This window comes from Salvelinus fontinalis, chromosome 9 (genome assembly GCF_029448725.1).
Source record: "Salvelinus fontinalis isolate EN_2023a chromosome 9, ASM2944872v1, whole genome shotgun sequence".
Lineage (NCBI taxonomy): Eukaryota > Metazoa > Chordata > Actinopteri > Salmoniformes > Salmonidae > Salvelinus > Salvelinus fontinalis.
This window is the reverse complement of record NC_074673.1, coordinates 27,623,771-27,648,637: the sequence shown is the minus strand read 5'-3', so window position 1 is coordinate 27,648,637 and position 24,867 is coordinate 27,623,771. Positions and strand designations below refer to the sequence as shown.

Genomic DNA, 24,867 nt, shown 5'->3' with positions numbered 1-24,867 from the left:
CAGGGTTGGGTATGAGTCACTTTCTGGTTACTTAACATTGTAATGTGTCTTCTACTACCTGGACTTGTCCAACAAGAAACACCGATTTTCTTTTTACTAATGAATACAACCTAGCATAGGGCTAAAGGCTAACTTGCTGAGTCATAGACACAATACTGTCTGGGTTCCCACACTGCAGCTCCTCTAGCCTTCTCTGTCATGTTGTGTACATGTACTACACAGACACATCCAATGAGGGGAAGCCACAACATTCTACTCAGCTTGAATAAGAAAGCAAACTACACACATCAAAGACTGTGACCGAGTTGACCACATGCTCGACTCCGATATTGGTCTGTCATTTATTAAGAAGAAAAGAAGAATCAGAAATGAGGAAGGGTTTCGGTCAGAGTGCAGCTGCTTTCATTTCCCTCTTGAGACTAACTGCATATGCATTGGGGTGTCTGCTGCCTGAGGGTGTGTGTGTGTGTGTGTGTGTGTGTGTGTGTGTGTGTGTGTGTGTGTGTGTGTGTGTGTGTGTGTGTGTGTGTGTGTGTGTGTGTGTGTGTGTGTGTGTGTGTGTATTGTATATACAGTGCTCTGAACCTGAGCCATATCATCCAGGCAGTTAAAGATGTACTTCCGGGCCTCCTTGGACTTGATCACCGTCTCTCCCTCATGGTCCTCTGGTGTCTGTGGAGAGAAGACAAGAAGCAGATGTTCCATTCAGTTCCCATCAGAGTTCCTCTAGTCTCTGAAAATATTTACATTTCCCTCATTACAGATTCATGTTAACCAGCAGCAGGACTGAGCAAGCTAGCAGGACTGTGCAAGCTAGCAGGACTGAGCTAGCTAGCAGGACTGAGCTAGCTAGCAGGAATGAGCAAGTTGGCAGCACTGAGCAAGCTGGCAATACTGAGCAAGCTAACAGGACTGAGCTAGCTAGCAGGACTGAGCTTGCCCTGTTAGCAACCCTGGGGTAACACACAAACTCTAATCAAACAGCCATGTCTGGGGAGCAGGGCTGGCGTGGTGGAATACACACACATCTGTGCTCACACACACACAAACGTGCGCATGGACACACACACACACAGGCAGGGACACACATATACACACGGAAACACACAAATACACATACACACCCACAATAATCTTACAGACCTATTAGCAGAGGAAAACTCTCTGACAAAACACACTGTAGTATTACAGTATCATAATGTTCACGGTTGCTGTCAAATGGAAAAACATGGCAAGCCAAGAACGAAGCGAAGCTTAGCAATCCCTCTGACAAACCTATCCCTGTGTCTGACTCAGTGAAGGGGAAAAAGTTGTTGGTTGCTAGCTATTCGATTTTCCACATGCCAACAACCATGGAAAAAGACGCAGTTGCAGCCGTGTTATAATATACAAAGTAATAACTTGTCTGTGACAGGCTCTTGTCTAACTTGAGAGCACACAAGCACACACACACATACACGTTCACACACACATGCACACACACACATACACGTTCACACACACAAGCACACACACACATACACGTTCACACACACAAGCACACACACACATACACGTTCACACACACAAGCACACACACACATACACGTTCACACACACAAGCACACACACACATACACGTTCACACACACAAGCACACACACACATACACGTTCACACACACAAGCACACACACACGTTCACACACACAAGCACACACACACATACACGTTCACACACACATGCACACACACACATACACGTTCACACACACAAGCACACACACACATACACGTTCACACACACAAGCACACACACACATACACGTTCACACACACAAGCACACACACACATACACGTTCACACACACAAGCACACACACACATACACGTTCACACACACAAGCACACACACACATACACGTTCACACACACAAGCACACACACACATACACGTTCACACACACAAGCACACACACACATACACGTTCACACACACAAGCACACACACACATACACGTTCACACACACAAGCACACACACACATACACGTTCACACACACATGCACACACACACATACACGTTCACACACACATACACACACACATACACGTTCACACACACAAGCACACACACACATACACGTTCACACACACATGCACACACACACATACACGTTCACACACACAAGCACACACACACATACACGTTCACACACACAAGCACACACACACATACACGTTCACACACACATGCACACACACACATACACGTTCACACACACAAGCACACACACACATACACGTTCACACACACAAGCACACACACACATACACGTTCACACACACAAGCACACACACACATACACGTTCACACACACAAGCACACACACACATACACGTTCACACACACAAGCACACACACACATACACGTTCACACACACAAGCACACACACACATACACGTTCACACACACAAGCACACACACACATACACGTTCACACACACAAGCACACACACACATACACGTTCACACACACAAGCACACACACACATACACGTTCACACACACATGCACACACACACATACACGTTCACACACACATACACACACACATACACGTTCACACACACAAGCACACACACACATACACGTTCACACACACATGCACACACACACATACACGTTCACACACACAAGCACACACACACATACACGTTCACACACACAAGCACACACACACATACACGTTCACACACACATGCACACACACACATACACGTTCACACACACATACACGTTCACACACACAAGCACACACACACATACACGTTCACACACACAAGCACACACACACATACACGTTCACACACACAAGCACACACACACATACACGTTCACACACACAAGCACACACACACATACACGTTCACACACACATGCACACACACACATACACGTTCACACACACATACACACACACATACACGTTCACACACAAGCACACACACACATACACGTTCACACACACATGCACACACACACATACACGTTCACACACACAAGCACACACACACATACACGTTCACACACACAAGCACACACACACATACACGTTCACACACACATGCACACACACACATACACGTTCACACACACAAGCACACACACACATACACGTTCACACACACAAGCACACACACACATACACGTTCACACACACAAGCACACACACACATACACGTTCACACACACAAGCACACACACACATACACGTTCACACACACAAGCACACACACACATACACGTTCACACACACAAGCACACACACACATACACGTTCACACACACAAGCACACACACACATACACGTTCACACACACAAGCACACACACACATACACGTTCACACACACATGCACACACACACATACACGTTCACACACACATACACACACACATACACGTTCACACACACAAGCACACACACACATACACGTTCACACACACATGCACACACACACATACACGTTCACACACACAAGCACACACACACATACACGTTCACACACACAAGCACACACACACATACACGTTCACACACACAAGCACACACACATACACGTTCACACACACATACACGTTCACACACACACATACACTTTCACACACACAAGCACACACACACATACACGTTCACACACACAAGCACACACACATACACGTTCACACACACATACACGTTCACACACACATACACGTTCACACACACACATACACCCTTTAAAACAGACAGGTTGTTATCATCCAAACTTACTGAAAGGTCAACATTAGTATGCAAGGAGCACGCTATATTATTGGATGTCAATGTGGTATTGTTGTGCGTCCTTTTGTACGGATAAGAACTAAGACGTGTCCTAAATGGTACCCTATTCTAGGGCTTCACAAATAATGACATTTTAATTGAAATTGCAATATTGACATGTGGAATATCCACATCGCAAGAGACTGCACTTTTTTTTATGCAATGAATGTAACATTCAAATGTAATAAGGGTCCCCTGGGAAACTCTGACCAACACTTTGGTTTCTACCCCGTCACAACTTCAACTGTACCTGGCTTTCTCATTAGTTGTCATGCCAAACAACACCAACTATAGAATCTGAACACACATTTAATTTCGCAATATTTGGTAAAAAAACGTAATTAGATTATTTGCCAACGTCGTGCACCCCTAGCCTATTCCCTATATAGTGCACTACCTTAGAACAGGGTCAAAAATAGTGCACTTTATAGGCACTAAGGTGCCATTTAAGACACACTTGAGTTGAGACCTGATCAATCTGGGAAGAGAACATCACTAAGTGCAGTGGAGCAGTGAATATAGCTGTATCCAGCGGAGATATTCGTATTGTGGAGTCAGGACAATACTAAACTATGTCTGCAGATCCGCCACATGACACAAGACATTTTAAAAATCCGGCCAGCTCCACTGAGTCCCTGCATAGAGGTGTGTGTGTGTGTGTGTGTGTGTGTGTGTGTGTGTGTGTGTGTGTGTGTGTGTGTGTGTGTGTGTGTGTGTGTGTGTGTGTGTGTGTGTGTGTGTGTGTGTGTGTGTGCGAGCGCGTGCGTGCATGTGTACACGTGTGAAGAGACATCCCCCTGAGCTCGACTCGCCAGACCCAGTTCCAGTTACCAAATCCTCTCAAACAAATCCATGTAGCTGTCATTAGGCTTTCACTTTGTTTAGAGCCAGCATTGAGTCTGTCCTGTGAATGCCTCACAATGGGCGTCTATAGTTGTGCAGTATCGACTCCTCTGGAACAACGCTCTGTGAAACCTAACTGCTCTTTTGATCTATATGGAAAGTTTTGGTGCAACAAAAGGGCAATCATAATTAGTATTTCTCAAGTGTGTGTGTTTCTGTGTGTGTGTGCTACAGGCCTACCTTCAGCCTCCACAGGGGGTAGTTGGTGGAGTCGGTGTCTCTGTTGAAGAATCTGGTAGTCTTAGTCCCTGCACTCAGGAGGTACTCCGCAGGCAGCCCCTGTGTCTGAGAGATGTATCGGATCTACAGGAGGACAAATATTAAATAACACATCAACTATGCATTCAGAGTTTCACACAATCAGCCAAACAGAATTAAAATGAAGACATGCAAAATAAGGCACGATTAATTGGATATTGTTTTGCCCTTTTGAGGCAAATTGATTTAACTGAAAATCTTAGTGAGAGTTAGAAAATCATTGCTGGGGGAAATCATTGGGGTGATTATGCTATAATAATCATAACTCCCCAATATGTTCACTGCAGAGGGAACATGCTTAGACCCATACTGATGCAGTATCATCCATTATTAATAAAATGACAGTGTGTGACAAGGTTGTGTTATACATTAGATGTGACACATTTTCACAGCAGGGTCAACCTGGTGAGGTCATGTGGTCAGGAAAAACTCTGCCCTAACTGTGATGTATTACTGGCCATGAGTTTTCACCCAAGAAAAACACCTGGAGAGATATGATGTCAGGCAGTATCAGATGCTGCTTGGGTTCCTGTGTGTACTGTGTATGGTTAGTCCTGTTATGTGAGTGATAGGAATGAGGCCTGTGTGTGTGTGAGTGCGTGTGTGTGCATGCATGCGTCTCTGTTTGTGTGTGTGCGGTGTCTCGTCTCCTCCGACAGACAGGCAGCTCCTGATCCCTCTGCAACCTCTCTGTTTATCCCAGCAGATGCCACTGAGCCACTCGCCCCAATTAGCAGCGCACTGGTGCTCCAGAGCAACACATCTCTCTGTTCCGCTCATCTCTCTCTTTCTGTTCCTCCTCTTCTCTCTCTCTCTCTCTCTCTCTCTCTCTCTCTCTCTCTCTCTCTCTCTCTCTCTCTCTCTCTCTCTCTCTCTCCATCATCTCTCACTCTCTCTCCTCTGTCTTTCTCTCTCTCTCTCTCTCTCTCTCTCTCTCCATCATCTCTCACTCTCTCTCTCTTCTCTCTCTCTCGTCTCTCTCTCTCTCTCTCTCTCTCTCTCTCTCTCTCTCTCTCTCTCTCTCTCTCTCTCTCTCTCTCTCTCTCTCTCTCTCTCTCTCTCTCTCTCTCTCTTTAACAAACTCACATTAGGCTCTATGGGAAAGCCTTGGGCGAGTGTTGCTCCATCTCTCAGAGCAAATCAAGCTGTTTTTTTCACTCGTGCTGAAACATATCTAAGAGCAACTCTAATTTGCAAAGCTCTCAAATTGATGCTCTCCCCATCCCTAACTTCTAACTTACACTAAATTGTGGCATTGACTTCTAGTGATATCTTAGGACTGGTCTTGAAGTGGACTAGTGACTCTTATATACCTTTCATACTAAGACATTTTTCTGTCAACTTTACCATACTGCCAACTTTTTTCCGCCTTTTCCTTACCTGAAAGGTATTGGTTAACTGGTCCTGCCTAGCAATCATCAAGAGTTTATGAGCGTAGTGTGTGCCAATCCCGCCTCAGCATTACAGATACGTTTCATACTAAGCCATAGACAGAACTTTACTGAAATGATTACTAGGTCGTTAGGTGAAAATAAATGTTTCGGCTTTGATAGCGGTATCAAAGCCGAAACATTTATTTTCACCTAACGACCAAGTAATCATTTCAGGACCAGTTAACCATTTTAGGCAGGACCAGTTAACCATTGTCTTGCCAGTTCTAAACTTTGCGAGGCATGTCACTTCATGTCACAGCCAACCACAAAGCATGCACTGTTTTCTGAACCACAACTTGATGGATCCATAAAGAATTACTGTGGGAATAAATATAACTGAATTACAAAAATATTGGAATAAAGTAGGCTAACGCAATTGAAGGCATGTATCAAAATGTTGCTTACTGAAACTCCCAAAGTCCTCCAATCTATGTAATACTGTCCTTTTTAAGCAATAGCCTACCCGCCAACTAGATTATAATTTCAGCACCGTTTTGATTGGGACAGCACCATCGCACTGCTTTCAGACAATCAATGTCAGATTTGAGTTTTCACGGAATCTTTGTTTGGATATTGGTTAGACAGGGGAAATGTTAGCTACGTTGAAGTGAGTGCTGCTCATGATCATCTTGTATGGTTGGCTCATTTATTACAAAATTTAGCATGTTAAGGAGTTTAACAAGTGGATTATTTACATTTTATTAGTCTTATAATGTTTCTTAGGACCTGTCTAAACAAATTAATATTGGTTTTATTTTTGATGGTGTATATTCAATGGATTTATTAAAATAGATGCCTACCCACATCTGCACACCACTACTACCACTCATCACCAGTGATGCATGCGGGAGACATAAAAGGCATATGCAGGCAAGAATGTGGTCAAAATGGGCCTGTTTACAAGGGGTCATATAAACATTTCCCAATTCTTTCTACAGGCAAAATACCATAAATCCTATGTGAAAGCAGTAATAACTCTTAGTACGTCACTGTTGCAAAATGCACACCTTGATTGATTGCATTTCCTGTTTATTGTAGCATTCAGAAACAACTTCTTCTAGTTCTTGTCTTGGATGCTTTCTCTCATTTAGGCATCACTCATTATCTTTCAGATTGTCACCCCCTATGGGCAGACCCTCAGACCTACCTGGTCGTACTCGGAGGCCCCTGGGTAGAGGGGCCAGCCTAGGAAGAGCTCAGCAATGACACAGCCCAGGGACCACATGTCGATGGCCTCACAGAAGGGCAGGCCCAGGATGATCTCCGGAGCTCTGAGGAGAGAGAGAGGGAGGGAGAGAGAGAGAGAGAGACAGCATGGTTAGATACAGGCCAGAGTATTTCTGTAAGGTAAGCAATGGTACAAGAAGGGGAACCTGTATGAGTTATGGAACTGACCGCACATTGTATCTAACCTGGAAAAGACCATGACAGAGATTCAAACAATTGCAGATAAACGACCTGTGCACTGCGATTTACTTTTCTGCTTGAGCTAACTTCGCGTTTACAGCGAACATGATCTCCATAAATGTCGGGAAAATAGCTTTTAAAAGTCTATTGCTGTGTGCAGGTTCTTATTAAATCCCGGCCCTGCGTTGGATTAAATCCCGGCACATGTCATAACACAATGTGTTGATGTAACACTAACTTTAATGAAAGATCTCATCTGGGAGAAGCGAACAAATGAGTGACATTCCTTTTCTTCAGTGTTAGGAGCAGCAGCTAACCCTCCCAAGACATCAGCAAACTGGGCCTCTATTCGAAACATTCCCAAATCAAACTTAATTAGATTACATTGCCAGCAGCAGTCTTAACGTCCCGCCCAAGATATACTAATCAATCAGCCTGTCATTCCCTGATATGTTATCTTACACTGATCTCAGACCAGTTCTCAGGCCTTTAATGCAAACACCTCACTTGTTTAGAGAAGCTTAGAGAAAAGTTGAAGGACTTTGTTTTCTTTGATTCTCCTTCATATGGAACTGGCAGTCACGCTGTTGATCTTAGTGCTGACCGTGGGGGGGGCCGGAGCTAATTGATTGATAGCCGTGCAAGAGCAAATCAGGATGCCCAAACCTTGGGGAGTCTGGTTTCTGGGATACAATATGGGGGAGGGGAGAGTGGGAGGGTAATCTAGGGAAGAAGATGGGGCTTGGTTACAGTGGCCCTATGTGGAATCAATTATGCTGCCATGAAAAATAAAATCAACATATATATCCACAGAGCCAGAGCAACTCCGACTCAAGGCCGTTTGCAAAGGCCAGTTAAAAACCCCAGAGCCTGGTAACCAGGTTCCTAGACTTCTGGTCCTTTACAAAACACAGGGGCCAAGTGGACACTTCCCGACTGCCACTGATAAATAACTGGGTCTGAGTGAGCACTGAACAGCAAGAAAATCACTGTCTCTGTTATACGAATGCCACGACTGACAAACGATTTAGAAAATGATCCCTTTTATTGTGGACTCACCATGAGCTCTGTTACACTAGACCAGATAGATTATTATGCAGTCCACTGAGCTGAAGTCTCTGATGAGCATTTCAATTACTACGCAGAAACTCACTGTGACACACACAAACACACATGCATGTGCCTACATGTAAACACGCACGCACGCGCGCACGCACAAACATAAATACACACACACTAGAGGAACATTATCAGTGATACATTTTAATGGGGTGACAAGAATTCTCTGAGCTTTAGGATGATCCTTGCCGAATTCCCTGCCTGTGGTGGTCATGACAACGGGGCGAGAGGAGAGGAGAGGAGCGGAGCAGCGCAGGCTCCAAGGCAGCCTGAGAGGGAGACAGAGAAGTAACTCCTTACTGGGAGCGTGCTGGACAGGCCCAGGCAATGTGGATAAGAGCAGGGCTAAGAGCAGGGCTCTATGGGACTGGGGGAGGGGAGTGGCAGTGGAGGGAATCTGATCACATTTGCCACATGGGACTCAGACTTCTCTCTTCTCGGACCTTCCTCACTTGTCTATTTGTGAAAGAGATGGCAGGTTTAACATTGTGAGAAACAGCTGGGACCAAGCTTTATCACGGTGGCAGACACAGGGATATCTAGCGAATGAGAGAGAGAGAGAGAGAGAGAGAGAGAGAGAGAGAGAGAGAGAGAGAGAGAGAGAGAGAGAGAGAGAGAGAGAGAGAGAGAGAGAGAGAGAGAGAGAGAGAGAGAGAGAGAGAGAGAGAGAGAGAGAGAGAGAGAGAGAGATGTAGCCTCTCCAGTGAACCTAACAAGGAGAGGGCTCAGTAAATGCACAGGGTGGTTCTTGGGGCAGCGGTAGAACACACCACAACAACACACCAAGACAACACATAACAACAACACACCACGACAACACACCACAACAACACACCAAGACAACACACCCCGGCAACACACCAAGACCACCCACCACCACAACACACCTCGACAACACGCCAAGACAACACACCAAGACAACACAACAACACACTGAGAAAACACGACAACACACCCCGACAACACACCAAGACAACACACCCCGACAACACACCAAGACAACACACCAAGACAACACTCCCCGACAACACAACACACCAAGAAAACACACGACAACACACCAAAACGACAACACACCAAGACAACACATCACAAAAACACACCGGGACAACACCCCGGGTTATATTACACACTCAACACACAATGAGCTGGGCCATCTATTGTGGGTTGCCAGAGCAGATAGCACTGGGCAGGACACTGTGTGCTGAGGGGAGTAAGGGAGGGAACCTGAGCTATGAGCCAGGGTCAGTCATCACAATACTCCCTCTTCAAACTGCTTGGGCTTTCTCTTTAGAGAGGTATGAGGTTAGGAGCTTTACAATGAGAGATGCAGAGGCTCACACACACGCGAAAACACACCCAGGCACACACACACACACACACACACACACACACACACACACACACACACACACACACACACACACACACACACACACACACACACACACACACACACACACTAACCAGACAAAATAGATACTGTGGTTCTGGCTGACATAAGCTCGGCAAATAGCCAAGCTTATGGAAAACTACTTTGTAACTTTCCGTTGCTGAAGATAAGCTGTTATTGCATACACACACACTAATGTGACACCCTTCCCCTAACTGTGTACAGTTTCCGGTTTCCCCAGAGAGACTTAGGGGTCTTTGCTCTCTGATTAGTACACACACACACACACACGCACACACGCACACACACACCCTCTATTTGCATAAGTATACTGTATCAGACACCTCAGGCCCCCAGTGCTCCCAACACTCAGGTCACAGAACCTTCTACTCCCACAAGATCCTTCCTAGAGGTTACAGCAGCACCGCTCCCCTCCCATGCATTACCAATCTCCCTGGAATATTAGCGTCTGTTTAGCATGAAATTAATATGATACAACAACCAATCATGGGGAAATGGTCTGCGCCGGCCTCAATGTTCTTTTCCATGGTTGACTGTGTGCCACGTTTGATGTCATGGAACTGTGGGTTTTTATAACAGTCAGCTTTGGACCATCCTATTTAAATTAGAGAGCAATTATTCCTGCATTTTTAGCTGTGGGTGTGTGTGGAGGGGGTTTGTGTGTGTGTGTATGTGTCTATCTGTGTGTGTGTGTGGAGAGGGTGGGGGGGTTGTGTGTGTGTGTGTGTGTGTGTGTGTGTGTGTGTGTGTGTGTGTGTGTGTGTGTGTGTGTGTGTGTGTGTGTGTGTCTGTGTGTCTGTGTGTCTGTCTGTGTGTCTGTGTGTCATGTTCAGGTCCATTAGAGCTGATGATGTTATGCTTGGATCAGTTTCCGGCAGCAGCTCCTCGATCCAGGCCCTTTTCAATGATTCCACTGCCCTGGTCTCACTGAGGTCCAGCTGCACTCCATCCCTCCCTGCTAACCCAACACAACGATCACGTTCATGAAATCAAACCAGTAATGCAAATCTCCTCACTGCTTCCGTGGCATGCAAAACACAGCAGCTGCTGCTGATGCAGGCCCTGGTAAACACACATCTGTGCAGCTCACACACCTCTCCTCTTCTCCCTCTTTCCTTCCTTCACTCCTCTCCTCCTTTTCTTCCTTCATGCCTTCCTTCCTTCCTTCACTCCTCTCCTCCTACACTCTCCTTAAGGACACAGAAGCAGGATTCTGTCTCCTTTAGCACATAGATAGTGTAAAGGTATGAGCCCTACAGCTAGGGTTACAGCAGTGCTCCATAAGAGGTCATAGATAGTAGTGGTCAATACAGGAGATGGAATAAAGGTTGTGGGTAAAACAGTCAAATGGAAAATGCCAGGCAGTCAGGTGTTAACTGCTTACCACATCCTGGTGCTTTATGAGCAGAGCTGCATGCAAACCTCAGCTACGTACGCACGTACACACACACACACACACACACACACACACACACACACACACACACACACACACACACACACACACACACACACACACACACACACACACACACACACACACACACACACACACAAACTCAGATTGTGAAGTTTGCACTAGAGGGTGGTGTCACTTTGCAGTGCAAGGCCAATACAAAGATGCCATAAAGTATGTCTTTATCAGAGTAGCCCTATTAGATACAGCATTTGTGAACACATAGCCATTCTCTTCTGGAAAGTTACGTTGACACCACTCCATAAGCAGTGGCACAGAAACCCCACCACCAATGTAACAGCTCTAAACTATACCTCATCTAACACATAGACAGCAGCGAACAAGCTGGACCGGACCACAACACTCTGAGGAGGTGGAGTCATGCATGTGGCAGGCAAACTGGTACAATCCTTGCTACAGTACTGTATGTGGGGGGAGGGGCGCTGTGACATCCTCCCTTCTGGCCTCTCATTGATGATGCCGGTCCCCTGGGAGCTACAGTGATGGCACAACCCCACCACAATAAATGAATGGGGCCTTTCTTCTGCCCCCCTAAACTAGGGCAGGCAGACCAGGCGGGTGGGTAGACAGGCGAGCAGCGCCCATCTCCTCTCCTCCTGGACCCTCCACCCATACCCACGCACTGCACTGCAGCTGCTATTCCCGGCTCTGACATCATGGACAGTGGGCACGTCAGGATGCATCCATCACCCTGACCTTCCTTCAGCTCGGCTTCACTTCAGTCTCCTGGCAGTCTGGCACATCACTGGTCTGGACCCCTGCATTTACATTTGATTGCAATGAGGTTGAACGATAGACACAATTTACTTTAAAGGACATCATTGCTTGGCATTGCAGCATTCACACTGGACGTTGTTTCTATTACAATGAGTCTGAACCATAGACCTCATATTTATTATACAGTATAGCTTACTGTATTCATATATGACATCAATGGTGTGAACTGCCATTGCAGGTGGCTAATATTTCTGATGAGTTTGAACTTTTCATGACAACTCTTGGTACAACAATAACTGCTCTTGTACAATGGAGTCAAACTCACACTACACTCGACAACTGCAGTAATTGCCTATTCACTGTTATGTTAACTAGGATGGTTGGGTTAACTTCATTTGAAGAGCTCTCTGCTTCCTGACGTGATGAACGGAGTACCATATTATAATATTATGTAATGCCCTCAGAGTTTGGTGGCAACCTCTTGACATATAACTCTTTGAAGGCCTTGTACCGAGTGACTGAGAGACAGAGGGAGAGTCCAGGGGAGAATCTAAATTGCATTTCCTTGATTCCTCATGTCCTCTCTCCACACCTCCTTCCAAAAGATATTGGATGGGTTTTGAGAAGGAGGTGAAGAGAGAGGACGTGAGGAATCAAGGAAATGCAATTGCGATTTTCCCCAGCACTATCCTCCACCTGTGGCCCCTCCTCTGGCCCATAAGTTAGTGGTTTCCTCTGTCAGAGAGGCTGAGACAATGAAACATGTGTGCACACACACACACACACACACACACACACACACACACACACACACACTAAAAAGAACCAACCCTGCCCAGCCATCGCGTGAGGGAGAGATGGGGCAGAGTGAATGCTAAATGCCTATTGAGGGCTGCATGATAAAAGGCTGTTCTTGGTCCTCCACGAGCCCCCGGGCCCCAGTCAAGAGATTTAGCTAGTTGTATAAGTCAGGACATAAACTTTTAAACAGACATTGAGAAGTAGTATTTTCATTCAGGGTCCAGTTAACCTGTTGAGGATGGGGGCGCTGTTGAGACTATTTATGCTAATTGGGTAATTTTTGAAACGGCTTCCCACAAAATCCTTGATCGTACAATATGCATATTATTATTATTATTGGATAGAAAACAGTCTATAGTTTCTATAGGAGTTGAAATTTTGTCTCTAAGTAGAACAGAGCCCATTCTACAGCAATTTCCCTGACATGGATTCAGATTTCAGAAATGTTGGCCACTGTTCTGAAGTCAGTTAAAAGGGCACTGTTATTGCTATGACTGTACGGACACTTCTTACGTCTTCCCCTGGATGCCTTTACGTGATGACGATTCCAATGGGGTCGATTGCGCGTTCACAGGCCCTATAAATCAAAAAACCCTGTAGCTAGCAAGTCTTTTCTTGGTGCGTCACGCGCGTGGAGGACACCGACCCTCTCCTGTTCCAAGCGTTAGTTTAGCCTGTTATATTTCTCCGGTCATCTTTTCACTCGTTATAGGAGTTAAAAACATCATAAGGTAGTTAATTTAAAGCGTTTTATAGCAATTTATATCCGTTTAGTGCGATTTTGGGACATTTATTTTTGAAACGATGTGAATAGCTGGGCACGCTTTTCAGTTCATCCCGAACGCAGTTGGCATTTCCACATGGCAAGAGGACAGCTTTCCACCAAAAGACGATTACTCCCAAGAAAGGATCCTTTGCCCAAGATACTGATGGAAGAACAGCTCAAGGTAGGACATTTTTATTATGATAAATCGTGTTTCTGTCGAAACATTTTAGTGGCTTAGGACGCCATGTTTTTTGACGTAGCTTCGCTTGGCGCAAACTGTATTGAAAAGTAAGGATAAATTAAAAAATGTAATTCCGCAATTGTATTAAGAATTAAATTGTCTATCAATCCCTGTCCACCCTATATTTTTTAGTCACGTTTATGAGTATTTATGTATAAGAGTAGATCACTGTCTAAGTGGCGCAAGGACATTTTCTGACCAGCTTGTCTACATTTCACATTGTCTAACCATGATTTTGGTGGCTAAATATAAACATTTGCGATCAAACTCTATATGGATTGTGTAATATGATGTTACAGGAGTGTCATCGGAAGAATTCTGAGAAGGTTAGTGAAAAAATTAATATCTTTTGGCGATGTTGACTTTTATCGCTCACTTTGGCTAGAATCAATGCTGGGCTGCTATGTGCTATGTGCTATGCTAATATAACGATTTATTGTGTTTTCGCTGTAAGACACTTAGAAAATCTGAAATATTGTCTGTATTCACAGGATCTGTGTCTTTCGATTCGTGTATGCTGTGTATTTTTACGAAATGTTTGATGATTAGTAAGTAGGTAAACACGTTGCTCTAAGTAGTTTTTCTATTCCATTTGTGACGGTGGGTGCAATTGTAACCTATGCCATCTACCTGAAATATGCACTTTTTTCTAACAAAACCTATCCCATACCATAAATATGTTATCAGACTGTCATCTAATGAGTTCTTTTCTTGGTTAGGGGCTATAAATATCTTAGTTTAGCCGAATTGGTGATAGCTACTGGTGTTGGTGGACAAATAAAAGATGGTGGATTATGCTAATGTGTTTTTAGGTAATAGATGTACATCTTTACATATTGTGTCTTCCCTGTAAAACATTTTAAAAATCGGAAATGTTGACTGGATTCACAAGATCTGTGTCTTTCATTAGCTGTATTGGACTTTAATGTGTGAAAGTTAAATATTTTAAAAAAATATTTTTTTTGAATTTCGCGGCACTGGTTTTTCAGTGGGGGGGGGGGGGGGTGTGCCGCTAGCGCCACGCTGATCCTAGACAGGTTAACATTCCTTGTGCTCAAGGTGTTGTAAAGAAGGGATCCCTCTCTCTACTCAAAAGGTAGAGATAAGTTCTGATGGTGCTGTAACAGTTTCAACTGTTAATGCATTAGCATAGCTACAGTGGGTCCTCTTTTAAAAGTTGCGTCATACTGCGGCACACCTTCCGTGCTGCTGCAGCATTCTGCTGCTGCAGCATTTAATTGTCAGACATTTTTTCTGTTACTGCGAGTTATTGCTAGTTAGAGGTAATCTTTGAGAAGCATTTGATTGTATTCCATATTGGCATTACCAGAGAATTTAAAACCTTTTTTGTAATAGCATAGTATATGGGATTGATTTTAAGAAAGTTGGCTTAATTAATTTGATTAATATTATGGTGTTTCTATAACCCTGAGGGTTTATAGGAATGGAAAAGATGGCGCTGTACAACGTGACGGTTGGGAGTAGGCTACAGGATTGGAGGATTCTAAATTGTTTGCCTTCATTAGACAACTTTGGTCCAATATTTCTGTAATTCAGCAATATATCTTCCCATAGTAATTCATTATGGATCCATAACTAAATCAACATCTGCATTTTGAAAGAGTCATTTTAATAATTATTTTATTAAAGAAATGTGTTTATTTGTTTATTAGGCTAATGTACAGTCTACAAGACATACTGTAGTAAACATGGGAAAGTGCCTAATTCCTTACACAAGGGAGAGCAGGCCATGTCTGTACTACAGAATGCAGGGCACGTGGGACACCTGTGTTATTTTATAGTTGTGATGTCTTCACTATTATTCTACAATGTAGAAAATAGCAAAAGTATAGAAAAATCCTGGAATGAGTAGGTGTGTCCAAACTTTTGACTGGTACTTGCTGGAACGGAAAATATGGCGCTGTACAATGTGACGGTCGGCAGTACAGCACTGGGCTATTTAGCTAAATAATCCCTGCAGGGCACGAGGAAGGAGTAGGCTGTCCTTGTAAATAAGAATTTGTTCTTAACTGACACACATAACATAACATTTCTGCACCCTAATTTTCTAATTCTTGTCTAACCAATACCCAAATGGAGATTAAGTGAAAATAAAAATCTCATTGATTTATCAAGACCAGTCCCAATGCTTGCCTCAGAGCAGCGCAAAACGGTGCTAAAATAATTGTAGGCTTTTGCTTCAAACTCTTCTTTAATAAATAACACCTACACCATTTTTAACAGGACATTACTCAACACTAGTGAGACTCATTTCGCCTATGGTAGGCCTACAGCATATCGAAAAATATATTTTTCAAAGACGTGACTCTCTGCCAATAATTACATTTAGATGATTGGAGGATTTTAATTGAATATCTAAGGGGCATTTTCCGTTAGGATCTGTGAGAATATCTGACAATATCTAAGGGGCTTTTATATAATTCTAAAATAATTAATAATAATAATAATGCTTTGTTTAAAAAGTAATAATATTTTAGAGATTTCATTTTCATTTAACTTCTTGACGCTAGGGGTCAGATTTTTTTATTTTTATTATTATTATTATTTTTTAATAACGTTCCCAAGGTAAACAGACTATTTCTCAGGTCCAGATCGTAGAATATGCATATAATTTACAGATTAGGATAGAAAACACTCCAAAGTTTCCAAAACTGTCAAAATATTGTCTGTGAGTATAACAAAACAGATTTTGCAGGCGAAAACCTGAGGAAATCTAACCCGGAAGTTATTTTTGTTTTTTTTGTTTATCTGTTTCATTTCCCGTCTTTCTTCCATTTAAAGGGGTATCAACCAGACACCACCCGGACAGGTCTCTAACCTCCAACCTCTGTCTCGTCGTTGTCGGTGATCAGGCCTACCACTGTTGTGTCAGCAAACTTAATGATGGTGTTGGAGTCGTGCCTGGCCATGCAGTCGTGGGTGAACAGGGAGTACAGGAGGGGACTGAGCACGCACCCCTGAGGGGCTCCAGTGTTGAGGATCAGCGTGGTGTTGCTATCTACCCTCACCACCTGGGGGCGGCCCATCAGGAAGTCCAGGATCCAGTTGCAGAGGGAGGTGTTTAGTCCCAGGGTCCTTAGCTTGGTGATGAGCTTTGAGGGTACTATGGTGTTGAACGCCGAGCTGTAGTCAATTAATAGCATTCTCACATAGGTGTTCCACTTGTCCAGGTGGGAAAGGGCAGTGTGGAGTGCAATAGAGATTGTATCATCTGTGGATCTGTTTGGGCGGTATGCAAATTGGAGTGGGTCTTGAGTTTCTGGGATAATGGTGTTGATGTGAGCCATTAACAGCCTTTCAAAGTACTTCATGGCTACGGACATGAGTGCTACATGTCTGTAGTCATTTAGGCAGGTTGCCTTTGTGTTCTTGGGCACAGGGACTATGGTGGTCTGCTTGAAACATGTTGGTATTACAGACTCAATCAGGGACATGTTGAAAATGATAGTGAAGACACCTGCCAGTTGGTCAGCACATGCCCGGAGCACACGTCCTGGTAATCCGTCTGGCCCCGCAGCCTTGTGAATGTTGACCTGTTTAAAGGTCTTACTCACGTCCGCTACGGAGAGCGTGATCACAGTTGTCCAGAACAGCTGATGCTCTCATGCATGCCTCAGTGCTGCTTGCCTCGAAGCGAGCATAAAAGTGATTTAGCTAGTCTGGTAGGCTCGTGTCACTGGGCAGCTCGTGGCTGTGCTTCCCTTTGTAGTCTGTAATAGTTTGCAAGCCCTGCCACATCCAACGAGCGTTGGAGCTGGTGTAGAACGATTTGATCCTAGCCCTGTATTGACGCTTTGCCTGTTTGATGGTTTGTCGGAGGGCATAGCAGGATTTCTTATAAGCTTCCGGGTTAGAGTCCTGCACCTTGAAAGCGCTCTTGAAAGAGCTGTTTGGGCTCTCCGCCCAAACAGCTCTACCCTTTAGCTCAGTGTGAATGTTCCCTGTAATCCATGGCTTCTGGTTTGAGTATGTACGTACAGTCAGTGTGGGGAGACGTCCTCAATGCACTTATTGATAAAGCCAGTGACTGATGTGGTGTACTCCTCAATGACATCGGAAGAATCCCAGAACATGTTCCAGACTGTGACAGCAAAACAGTCCTGTAGTTTGGCATCTGCTTCATCTGACCACTTTTTTATAGACCGAGTCACTGGTGCTTCCTGCTTTAATTTCTGCTTGTAAAAAAGGAATCAGGAGGATAGAATTGTGGTCAAATTTACCAAATGGAAGGTGAGGGAGAGCTTTGTACGCGTCTCTGTGTGTGGCGTACAGGTGATCTAGAATTTTTTTCCCTCTGGTTGCACATTTAACATAGAAGTTAGGTAGAAGTTGATACAAGTTAGGTAGAACTGATTTAAGTTTCCCTGCATTAAAGTCTCCGGCCACTAGGAGCGCCGCCTTTGGGTGAGCGGTTTCCTGTTTGCTTATTTCCTTATACAGCTGACTGAGTCTTAGTGCCAGCATCCGCTAGGGTGGTAAATAAACAGCCACGATAAGTAAAGCTGAAAACTCTCTCGGCAAATAGTGTGGACTGCATTTTATCACAAGATACTCTACTTCAGGCGAGCAAAATCTAGAGATTTCCTTAGATTTCGTGCACCAGCTGATGTTTACAAATATGCACAGACCGCCCCCCCTCGTCTTACCAGAGTGTGCTGTTCTATCTTGCCGGTGCAGCGTATATCCCTCTAGCTGAATATCCATGTCATCATTGAGCCACGATTCCATTAAACATAAGATATTACAGTTTTTGATGTCCCGTTGGTTGGATATTCGTGATCGTACCTCATCTAATTTGTTGTCCAATGATTGCACGTTGGTGAGTAATATTGGCGGTAACGGCAGCTTTCCCACTCACCTTCTGCGGATCCTTACGAGGCACCCCGCTCTGTGTCCTCTGTCCCTGCGTCTCTCACTCTTGCAAATAACTGGGATGTTGGCCTTGTCGGGTGTTCTGAGAATGTACTGTGTGTCCTGCTTGTTGAAGAAAACATATTTGTCTAATCCGAGGTGAGTGATCGCTGTCCTGATATCCAGAAGCAATTTTTTTGCTGTAAGATACCGTTGCAGATACATTATGTACAAAATAAGTTACAAATAATACAGGCTTCCATACAGGCTTCTAGCGTGATCTGCCCAGAAGAGTGTAGCCTACCGTCTACAGAAATATAATGACTACGAGGGCAGTTTCTAATTAGCAAAGCTGGTCTCATGAATTGTAAAGAGTTATGGGATATTAAAACCCCGTTATCTTAACCTTGTAATCTTCAACCTACACTTTAACTTGCTGTCTAGATGGTTTTTGTATTTTTCTTGGCATTAGCTAGAATTGCAATTTTATTTCACCAACCTTATGATCTGCTTCAGACCGCTTGAGCTGGTCCCATGGTTGATTCAGAGCGGTAGACCCTCTGCATTATTGTGACTCCATTGTCTTAACTTTCCCATCTTAAACCTAAGCACGGGTACCCTCAAAATGTCTGACAGTTAGTGGAGGCTCCTCAGAGGAGAGTGAATTTCATAAAAATAGTGAAACATTAAAGGTATCCTTTTTAGATATATATATATTTCAGAACATTAACCGTGTGTAGGTAGATACGTGTGTAGATAGATGTGGAAAGATAGATACAAATGATTTGTTGCAAGTTGGGGAGGGGTTGGGTTCGGTTCACACCTAGCTCGGCTATTAGACAATTCTTTAGTAAAGGTTGAATAGTCTATTGTTCAGCTAATAGCCCATCCTGCTGCGCTTGTGAAAAACTAATAATAATACTTTTCCCCCTTTCCACATGTTAAAGATTCCAATTGATAAAGTGTTTTTAGCCACAATCGGCCCCAACCCCAATTAATACATTTGGCACAGTTGATAGAGTGCTGGACTTCGGGCTAGAATGTTGAGGGTTCGAGACCTGCTCCCTGCTTGTTTCATTACATTATAATGCCGGTCTCAGAACAAATAGTCTGGATTGTTACTCCCATCTGGTTCCTCGCTCTCTTCCACGCGTCATTCAGCACACTTGTGGGCGTGCTGGCAGGATGTACTGTTTTTTATTCTGTATATATGAATTACAAAGCAGCCTTTACTTAAATCGTGTTTCTAGTCTATTCCATAGTTACATTGTGTAATCATTGATGTCCCAGGAGCAGGAGTGGTAAACACTGTTGAAGTGTATAATTGTAATACATACATGCAGACACAGCATTATTCACATAATAGAGTTTGATACACCTGGTATTGGATATGACAGAAAAAAAACTAGCTAAATAGTGATTTTTGTAAATTAACTTTATGACAAAAAAATATGCACAATCGTTTGTCTCTACATTAATTAACATATTCCTCTCAATTGTACATGTTTTGCTTGACTCGTTATGATGTTATAACTACTTACATTTGCTTCCACCGTAATGTTTTGTCAGCCATCTTTGCTGTAGAAAGTCACCAGGGAGCGGTGGCTCGCGTCAAATTCGTCATTGGAACCACTCGATATGATTGGTTATAAAAACCTTGGGACCAAATGAATAATGAGTGCTCTAACTCCCCCTTGTGGTGGTCTGGAGCAATGAAGCCGTGACACTGGGTACCTCCAAGTCCCGCGGTGTAAGCTTGCAACTTTTAAAGGAGGAACCACTGTACAAATGGGTAGGGATGGGCATTTTACATTTTTTGACTTCGAGTACTCACATTCCTTTTTTGGGGGGGGGGTACTCTAGTACTCAAACTGAATTATATATTTTATTTAGAACACAACACCCGAAAAAAACATATGCACATTTATCTATATGCCAATAGACTGCAACAATGTCTAATTTATCATAACCATTACAAATAACAAATCCATATATATTCAGTCAATAAAAAAGAAAGTGTCATTTAAGATTAATTTATTGAAACTGTAATTTCAACTGGTTATACTTCATCGTGGAACACAAGCTTAAAAAGGGCAGTAACCTCAGCAGTGGCACTTGTAGAAATCTATAGCTGTGCAATGGCATAGCCTTGTTTTGATAATTTAGCAGACAAGGCGCTCTTATTTCCTGACCCCTTATCACAGTCAAGACACACCTATTTTATATTAAAAAACATTATGCAATGTAACAAAATAAAATAGAACAGAATATTTTTCCAAATGAAAAAAGTTGTCAGTGTGAAGTGATGCAGCTCTCTTGTCTGGACACTAACTCTCAGAGTGATCATTTGAAACTGGGTTCAATTTGGGGAGTTGAAAGAAAAAAATTCTGGGTTACAAACCAAAATCTGTCTGCTTTTTGATATATAGACCTTGGATTTAGTTTATTCTGCCTATTGTTTGTAATTTTCTAAATGGATGAACAATTCCACATCGATCACTGCATGGGGATGAATTATAGCCACAACATCTGTTTGGTGAGTAGGCATATGCTTAATGATTCTGATGAAAATATGCTCTTTGTCTTTATCAAACTAATGTTTTTGCATATTTTCAGTATGGAACCTGTCTATGTTTAGGGGGGTTATAGCCCAGGCTAACCAATTATACATCGCAAAGTAGCTTAAACCTCTCTAGGCTAGATGGGATGCTACCCCACCTGACCAACATCCAGTGAAAGTGCAGGGCGCCAAATTCAAACTACAGAATTGTAAATATTTAACATTCTTGAAAATACACATGCAATATGTCAAAATAAAGCTTAACTTCTTGTTAATCCAGCCACGGTGTCAGATTTCAAATAGGCTTTACGGCGAAAGCAAACCATGTGATTATCTGAGGACAGCACCCAATCAAACAAACACAAACAATCATATTTCATCCCGCCAGGCGCGACACAAAACTCAGAAATAACGATATAATTCATGCCTTACCTTTGAAGAGCTTCTTCTGTTGGCACTCCAATATGTCCCATAAACATCACAAATTGTTATTTTGTTCGATTAATTCTGTCGTTATATCTCCAAAATGTCCATTTATTTGGCGCGTTTGATCCAGAAAAACACCCGTTCCAACATGACTACAAAATATCTAATAAGTTACCTGTAATCTTTGTCCAAACATTTCAAACAACTTTCCTAATACAACTTTAGGTATTTTTCTACGTAAATAATCGATAAAATTTAAGACGGGATAAACTGCGTTCAATAGTGGATAAAAACAAAGTGGAGCGAGCTTTTAGGTCGTGTGCCCCAACCACAACAGTACACTAGACTCGACCCTCGTTCTGAACAGCCCTACTTCTTCATTTCTCAAAGGAAAAACATCAACCAATTTCTAAAGACTGTTGACATCCAGTGGAAGCGATAGGAACTGCAAGCAAGTGCCTTAGAAATCTAGATCCACATAGAAACCCCAATGAAAAGAGAGTGACCTCAAAAAAACATTTTCCTGGATGGTTTGTCCTCGGGGTTTCACCTGCCAAATAAGTTCTGTTATACTCACAGACATCATTCAAACAGTTTTAGAAACGTCAGAGTGTTTTCTATCCAAATCTACTAATACTATGCATATCCTAGCTTCTGGGCCTGAGAAGCAGGCAGTTTACTTTGGGCACACTTTTCATTCAGACGTGAAAATACCGCCCCCTAGCCTAGAGAGGTTAAGTGGAAAATAGACAGCTCGTTGTTGAAACACACACGTTCCTTGCTCAATCAATCAGTCCATTTTGAATTTGAATTTGTGAATTTGTCACCCCGGTGAGTGCTGCTATTGTGAAGTGGAAATGCCGAGGAGCAACAACGGCTCAGCCGCGAAGTGGTAGGCCACACAAGCTTACAGAATGGGACCACCTAGTGCTGAAGTACACAGCGCAAAAAAATCGCCTATCCTTGGTTGAAACACTCACTACCGAGTTTCAAACTGCCTCTAGAAGCAACGTCAGCACAAGAACTGTTCGTCGGGAGCTTTATGAAATGGGTTTCCATGGACGAGCAGCCATGGCCGAGCAGAGTCGGCTGGAAGGGTGTAAAGGTCGCCGCCATTAGACTCCAGAGCAGTGGAAAAGCATTCTCAACAGTGATGAATCATGCTTCACCATCTGGCAGAGAGAATCTGGGTTTGGCGGATGCCAGGAGAACACTACCTGACCCAATGCATAGTGCTAACTGTACAGTTTGGTGGAGGAGGAATAATGGTCTGTCCTGTTTTTCATGGTTCAGGCTAAGCCCCTTAGTTCCAGTGAAGGTAAATCTTAACACTATAGCATACAATGACATTCTAAGAGATTCTGTGCTTCCAACTTTGTGGCAACATTTTGAGGAAGGCCCTTTCCTGTTTCAGCATGACAATGCCCCGTGCACAAAGCAAGGTCCATACAGAAATGTTTTTTTTTGAGATCAGTGTGGAAGAACTTGACTGGACTGCACAGAGCCCTGACTTCAACCCCATCGAACACCTTTGGGATGAATTGGAACGCACAACATCAGTGCACAACCTTATTAATGCTCTTGTGGCTGAAAGGAAACAAGTCCCCGCAGCAATGTTCCAACATTTAGTTGGAAGCCTTCCTAGAAGAGTGGAGACTGTTATAGCAGCAAAGGGAGGGTGGGACCAACTCCATATTAATGCCCATGATTTGGAATGAGATGTTCGACGAGCAGGTGTCCACATACTTTTGGTCATGTAGTGTATTTCATTCAAGTTCACTGATGTTAGCTAGACCTACCAGTAGTTCTGTTGTGATAATTATGTTAATTTTGTTGTAAGAGTTAAAGCTTCCACCAAGCCAATAACTACAACGATAACTATAATGATAAACTATAGTGGTGTGGGGGCTGTCCCTTGGCAAAGTGGGTGGGGTTATATCCTTCCTGTTTGGCCCTGTCCGGGGGTATCATCGGATGGGGCCACAGTGTCTCCTGACCCCTCCTGTCTCAGCCTCTAGTATTTATGCTGCATTAGTTTATGTGTCGGGGGGCTAGGGTCAGTTTGTTATATCTGGAGTACTTCTCCTATCTTATCCGGTGTCCTGTGTGAATTTAAGTATGCTCTCTCTAATTCTCTCTTTCTCTCTTTCTTTCTCTCGGAGGACCTGAGTCCACCTGGCCGTGCTGCTGCTCCAGTTTCAACTGTTCTGCCTGCAGCTATGGAACCCTGACCTGTTCACCGGACGTGCTACCTGTCCCAGACCTGCTGTTTTCAACTCTCTAGAGACCGCAGGAGCGGTAGAGATACTCTTAATGATCGGCTATGAAAAGCCAACTGACATTTACTCCTGAGGTGCTGCACCCTCGACAACTACTGTGATTATTATTATTTGACCATGCTGGTCATTGATGAATATTTGAACATCTTGGCCATGTTCTGTTATAATCTCCACCCGAAACAGCCAGAAGAGGACTGGCTACCCCTTATAGCCTGGTTCCTCTCTAGGTTTTTTCCTAAGTTTTGGCCTTTCTAGGGTGTTTTTCCTAGCCACCGTGGTTCTACACCTGCATTGCTTGCTGTTTGGGGTTTTAGGCTGGGTTTCTGTACAGCACTTTGAGATATCAGCTG

General features: G+C 43.6%; 1 protein-coding gene across 6 annotated transcripts in view; it reads right to left on the bottom strand.

Annotated features, from left to right (window-relative positions):
• Positions 1-24,867, bottom strand: part of LOC129862368 (homeodomain-interacting protein kinase 2-like) — a 207,050-nt gene that overhangs the window by 46,780 nt on the left and 135,403 nt on the right. For all 6 annotated transcript variants that reach the window (XM_055933927.1, XM_055933929.1, XM_055933930.1 and 3 more), the window contains exons 3-5: positions 7,586-7,709; positions 4,928-5,050; positions 586-672 (exon numbers count right to left, since the gene is read on the bottom strand). In XM_055933927.1, coding sequence (XP_055789902.1) covers positions 586-672; positions 4,928-5,050; positions 7,586-7,709 — 334 coding nt within the window. The remainder of the gene's footprint in view (positions 1-585; positions 673-4,927; positions 5,051-7,585; positions 7,710-24,867) is intronic.